Genomic DNA, 6,915 nt, shown 5'->3' on the forward strand with positions numbered 1-6,915 from the left:
CACTGATCCTCACAGAGTTTCCAAAAAAGACATATGTGAAATTCTAGAAGTTGCTGGACTACCATATGAGTATACTGTTATTAAACTCAAAACCAAGTCAAAGACCCAGCTGTCCAGTGATTTTTATTCAATGAAACAAATGAATTATTAGAAAGTTTTCCATCCTTTGGGTTATACTGCACAATTGACAAAAGGACTATATATGTGTCTTTGGAAGAAACTCAAATGACAACATTCAAAAAGAAAAGGACAACCACACAGTTGCCCAACTTAATGTTTGACATTTTTTATTTGTTTGAGGCTCATTTACATGACATAACTTGGTATATGGGTATTTAATTAGGTTAGTTTTGAAACCCACACAAATACTTGATGTGATGCCCTAATTTTAAGTTTGCTAAAACATTCATGTTATTGCTTCTGACTTGCTATTGTGTGGACCAGATGGCTAAAAAGACCTACTGTAGGAATATCATAATACACCAAAATATCATTAGATGCTTTTGCAAAATTTGTAATTGTTTCCTGACTAATATACAGAAACTAGATGATTGCCATTATGAACGAAAAAGGTGTATGTTTCATGTGGGATTGCAAATAAATAAACAAACTAAATCTGGCGTGAACAATTAGAGAGATAAAGAGACTGAAACAGCCAGAAAGAATATTAGGATAGGGAAAATATTTTTTTGAGACCGCTGTGGGCATTCTGTATTATATTTTTGGTAAAAAATATGTACAATGGTAACAAAACGGGTTTAGAAAAGGATAATACTGAGATGTCATGAAAAAAATGATGGATGTGCAATGCAAAAGTATAAGTTCTCACCATTTATATAGGCATCAGTTATTTACCACTGCATTTGTTTGAAACCACATTGTATTTTCAGTTATTTTTGCCCTGAAGGGTCATATTCTGTTCAGTTAAAAAACTTAATCCACTGCATTTAACAAGAAAAATAACATACCTATATAAGTTAATTGATTTGCACAGAACACTATTTAAAATAAAAATGCAGGGAAAGATATATAATAATTATGTAATTGGGACAAAAAATTGTTTGTGTGAAAGGGACAGAAAGACTTTTTTAGTATGAAAGGGAGAAATTTTGGCACCTGCACATTTTGACCTGCACATTTTGACCTGCACATTTTAACCTACACATTTTGACCTGCACATTTTGGCACCTGCACATTTTTACCTGCACATTTTGACCTGCACATTTTGGCACCTGCACATTTTGACCTGCACATTTTGGCACCTGCACATTTTTACCTGCACATTTTGACCTGCACATTTTGGCACCTGCACATTTTGACCTGCACATTTTGGCACCTGCACATTTTGACCTGCACATTTTGGCACCTGCACATTTTCGAAAAATGTGCGCATATTTTAACCTGCACATTTTGGCACCTGCACATTTTGACCTGCACATTTTGGCACCTGCACATTTTCGAAAAATGTGCGCACATTTTAACCTGCACATTTTGGCACCTGCACATTTTCGAAAAATGTGCGCACATTTCGACCTGCACATTTTGGCGCACATTGTGCAAATTCTTGCCGTAAGCCCTGTTGCTATGCAGGGGCCAAGGCTTTCTCTTTTCACTCGAACATTTACTTGGCGATTAAAAATCCACCCATTTACTGAACCTGATTTTTTATAACGTAGTTATTAGGGTTTCAAGATCAAGATTGTTACTACCATATTTAGCGTAATACAATTTAGTGAAAGTAAAGTCCATGCAATATGCCAGATAACATTGGTTTGGCTTGAATTCTTACAATAGCTTAATTAGAAGTGGTTTTCCACTTTCATGCACTTTCGCTTACTGTGGTAAGCTGGTTTCAACTTTTAAATGACAATATTAAACATTAAAAACTTTTTAACTTCAATGCGACACTCACTGTATGTCACTCCCGACACAAACATTCGGATTCCCATCATATTTTCTAATGTCCATTTAGAGACTACAATTGTATTTGTTGGCTAGACAGGAGCATTGATGACGTAGATATAGTCATTCAATGAAATATAACCTTAACCTGCGTTGTAAAAGCGCAGCTAGAGAATCTAACCTAGATTTTGTTGGGTCAAAAAGATTTGACAAACAATGCCAAAACCGCCAAATTTTACAAAAATTACGCCAGCTGCAACTTTTGGTGCGAACCACTCTCAAAAAACGCCAATTTTGTGGAATTTGGCGACAAATCGGCCAAATTGGCAACCCTGTTTACTAGAGGTGTACCGAATATTCGGTTTGCCGAATTTATTCGGCCGAATCGATCATTTTTGCAAAGATTCGGTTTCGGCCGAATAATTTGTTGCGATTCGGCCGAAACCGAATATTTTACGAACACAAATTTAAAGCGTTAAACGTGTCTTTTCTGCTTATTAAGGTCCACGCAATCTTTCAAAAGCCCAAACATAACGAAAGTTGCGTCAATGTTTATCTTTTTCAACACATTATCGTTTTTCCCACGGTAGTCAAAAAAATTAGTAATTCATTGGCAGGTTGCCAATCATGCTTAAGGCAATTTTAAACACCACAGAAGTGAAATAAGGACGAAACACAACTATTTTGCACTGTCTGCCTGGTAGATAAACATTTTTTTCACGTCAAACGCGTAGCGTACGACTTCGCGTGACGTCATAAATGATTCGGTTGATTCGGCCGAATTTATTCGGCAAAACCTCCGAATATTCGGTTTCGGCCGAATCGAAATTTAGCCGATTCGGTACATCACTACTGTTTACCAACCACTTTTAAATTTCTCGAAAGCAAACGTAACAATTGTCCTATGACGTCACAAAGCAGAAGGCAATCTATGTTCCATTGAATAATACCAGCTGCCTGCATGTTGTGTTGATCGCAATCAGTTTGTGGGTTATCTCGTGGTTCAAGCATATGTAGCTGGAAAGTGTAACGTTTATTGCAATGTTAAGAAACAACATAATGAAAGTAGCTTAGTTAGAATTTGACCACTGCTCTTTAATGACAGACGATAGGCCAGTTATTTGATGTTGCTGTAGTGATTAATTAAAATGCCCTTCCCCGTTTCAAACTAAACTAAGATATATTTGATTGTTGTACAGAACTTACTATTCTTTTGAAAGAATATTCGTGCAATGTGTTGGTATTTTACACCAGGGTACATTACCTTCATTTTATTACAGAAGTCGCGATAAACGTTTATGATTTACAAACAAAATGATTTGTTCTACAAATCTACAACTAATGTTCAACTTCTCCCTTTTCTTATGTGAGATCAGGGGCACGCAAACAAAAGTGTTTAGTAAGTATAAGCAACTGGTGTGTCACGTGTGTGGCTGTGTGGTAAATTATTAAATAATACTTTATAAATATAAATTACAATCTCATGGAAAAGTTTATTTCAGAATTTTATGTCCGAAAACTTTAAGAGCGTATAGGCTACGTTGGGCAGCCCTGTAGTTAGGTTGCGACCATAATATGCCAATATGAATACTTCTTTCGTGATATATTTCATTATGCGAGTAATGTACACAAAAGCACGCCAAAGCAGCAAAATTGATTTGTGTGAGCACTTATAGGTCATGGGGCGCTGATAAGGCGCTCTATTTTTGAACTTCGGTAATCAGAAGGGGAAAGACACTTGTCTGTAGTTGTTTCGTCCCACAAACCCATCTGTGTAACGCACAAAGTTTTCATCAGTGTCATCAGATGGGGCCTCTGCTTGCTTAAAAGCGTGAATGAAATCTTTTGAAACCTTGGAAACTGCAGGTTGCAATTCGTGCGCTTTCTGCATTTAACTGCAAAAAATATACCGCTTAGGTTGGGGTATATGTTCTTATTCACTACTAACTGCTAGACATCACGTAGCATAAGGACGTAGGAAAAGGTACTAACACAGGAACTCATAGTACAGCGGTTTGCTTGCTTATTGCCACTAGGTGACTTAAATTATTTTCTAACGCAGGAATGCTGACGGTTAAGGCTGCGCTAAGCTTTTATAATAATAATGACTATAAATTCAACTAAAATTCCATTAATTAACTTGAAACTTATTTTCTAACTCTATCCCATTTTTTTTTCTTTTTTTTTTCACGGGGTTCGAACCCAGGACTCTCCCGGGGACGAATCCCGATCAGGGTTTTTATGTCTGTATGGGTCAGGCGCGCCAGACCGTTCGGCCAAGTTCCTGCCACTCTATCCCAGTTTTTTTTTCACGGGGTTTGAACCCAGGACACTCCCGGGGACGAATCCCGATCAGGGTTTTTTAAGTCTGTATATGGGTCAGGCGCGCCAGACCATTCGGTCAAGTTCCTGCCCACTCTATCCCAGTTACACAGTTGATTTAAAAATTGCGCTTTTTACGCCATCTATCGATAGAAATTCTCAAACCGGGGTACTGTGACTGTGAGTTCCTGCGTTAGCACTTAGTACCTCTACCAAAGACGTTTCAATTTATCATTGAAAAAAAAAAAAAAAAAAAAAACTGAGACCATGAATATTCAACAGTAAGTTTACATCCACATAATCTTACTAGGAATTGTTTTGTAACGACAGTTTGGTTTGTCATCCGTCGCATTAAAACACCAAAGACAGTTCTTCGCTTTGCATGTTGTCTCGTTTTCAGCTGCTGATGTACTGCAGTCGATTGGGATAGCGCAGTCGCTGCAACTGTTACAATTTTCACGCCCGACCAGTTCCGCTGTGCACTTCCCTGGAAAATTAGGTACAGCTACTAACACCATAGCTCACGTCAGCCGAACATTTAGTTAATTTTCGATACGTAGCGCAGGAGCTGAATTGTTTATTTAGCGTCTAAATAGGGGTAGGGTTGGGAAGTATAAGTTTTTGAAACATTACATTAAGAACTAAACTTTTGGGTTAGTTTCAGTAATTTTTTGCGATTTTTCTAAATGTGCGATTGACGTGAGTTATGGTGCCAGTATATTTTCCGGAAAATTATTATTTTTAAACTCACTAATTAACTCACTACATGAACAGATTTATGTGTTGAACATAGTAGCGAATATTTTTATATGTAACTATTCAACATCTGACCTAGATAAATTGAACCTAGAAACAAAGCTGGTGGTGGGTAGGCTGCTAAAGACTTATTAACGTTAAATAACAAAGCATTTATGTTGGTCATATTTGATTAGGTTACGTACTAAGTTGTCTTTTCAAATAAGCAACAAATAAAAACTTAAATTTATAAACATAATTTGTAAATGTTAGTCGTACAAAACTGAAACCATATCATAGTTTTAGATACTGGGAACACGCTGAAAATTATCGAGTGACACTTATCCTACCGGCCCCCGGATGAGTGAGATGAATAATACAACGACGATTTTCGGGTACACTTGGGCGTTTGGGACACCAATGAGCTCCACGAGTTTCACAAATTTGCTGTGTGCTTGCTTTAAGGTAGGCGTGATTTGCACAATCATCACACTCATTGCACACTCCGCTTAACACTTCAAGACCTTGGCAAAACAAAACAGTTGGCATTTTTTCATAAGTTATAAAAGGACTTGTTAAAAACCGGTCCTACACACAAAAGAAGATTACGTTATGCGTTTTTGTATACTAAGCGAGTTAAAGTTTTGGTTTTTTAATACAGAAGCAGGATGTATGGTAGACCACTCTTTTATAAGGTAGACCAAACGTTGCGTTTCATTGCAAGAAAGTGAAATGCGTACCTGACTTTCCTCCCTGATAGCACTTGTTATTGCACCAAAGACATCCTTCTCTATCGCATCGGTTCTTCGTTATTCTAAAAGACTTTTCGTTGGGAAGGCAGTCGACTTTCGTTGTGCAAGCGCTGCAGTTTACACACATCCTGTTCAAATCCCTCGTGGGTGTAGCTAAAAAGTAAGAAAATACACTAGGCTACTCTTAATAATTCCGCATTAAATTTATTCAACACACAAATTTAGGATTGAACAATTCTCGAGCAAGAACAAAAGTACAAAATAAACATACAGTTTGTCGTTTATTACGATTCGTTGTAGCCTGTCGCTACCAAGATGGCTCACATTTTTTGTAAACAAAAATGTTATTGACAGAAAGGAGTCATTGTTTGTTTAAAGTTGTAAAATAAAAATAGCAAGCAATTTTGCGTGTTACTTAGGTACCTCAACTTTGATTTTACCTGTTCCTGAAGGTTTGAACAAAGTGTTATTGTAATACACGCATCTTGGTTGATCACTCACGGCATTACTTCCCAACCACAGGCATCCACGACTCTCACAAGACGCTTTGCTCGGCTGATAGGTTTTGATGTCCGGGTGGCAGTTGATCGCCACTCTGCAGTTGGTCGTTGAATGACAATATTTTGCCGCTTTAGTGACAACTGCACGAACAAGTTCGTTTGTGTTGTTAATGCTTAACAGTTTCGTTTGTGTTGTTAATGCTTAATTGCTAACAGAAAGCTACAGCTGGCTCAAAATATTGATTTCACTCTAAAATTCCTTGTTTTGTCCAAATTTCAGAAGCATTTTTTAGGTCAGAACGGTACAAAATTGACTGTTTTTGACCACTTCTGTTAGTTTATTTAAAATTTATTGATCACTTCTTTTGTTAAAATACATGTACTAACCTGAATATGGACTTGTAGTGTTGATAAAGCACTTGGCAATCTTCGCTGCAACGTTGGAGCACCAAACACAACCAACAGCTTCACAGTTAGCTTGAGTGTTGGGCCGAACGTTGCAATCTATTCTTTCTGTGTCGGTAATTGTAGTGGGGCATGTTTGACTAAACGTCTGGTAAGCATTAAATGAAACTACAACTAACACTAAAAGTATTGTTTTCTGATTCATAGCTACAATTTTACCCCAACCTAAAATGTGTGCTGAAATGACGCAACAAGTCGTTTGAACACCTGAGCTAGTTGTACAAATGTAAATGTTAGTT

At 37.3% G+C, this 6,915-nt stretch overlaps 1 protein-coding gene across 1 annotated transcript; it reads right to left on the reverse strand.

Annotated features, from left to right (window-relative positions):
• Positions 1–5,286: 5,286 nt before the first annotated feature.
• Positions 5,287–6,821, reverse strand: LOC145202703 (uncharacterized). The gene is made up of 4 exons (XM_080075772.1): positions 6,599–6,821; positions 6,152–6,352; positions 5,700–5,864; positions 5,287–5,483 (listed from the first exon to the last, which is right to left on the reverse strand). The coding sequence occupies exons 1-4, from the start codon at positions 6,819–6,821 to the stop codon at positions 5,287–5,289; spliced, it is 786 nt and encodes a 261-aa protein (XP_079931898.1).
• Between the last annotated feature and the right edge of the window lie 94 nt (positions 6,822–6,915).

This window comes from Phallusia mammillata, chromosome 1 (genome assembly GCF_965637545.1).
Source record: "Phallusia mammillata chromosome 1, kaPhaMamm4.hap1.1, whole genome shotgun sequence".
In the NCBI taxonomy this organism is placed as follows: Eukaryota; Metazoa; Chordata; class Ascidiacea; order Phlebobranchia; family Ascidiidae; genus Phallusia; species Phallusia mammillata.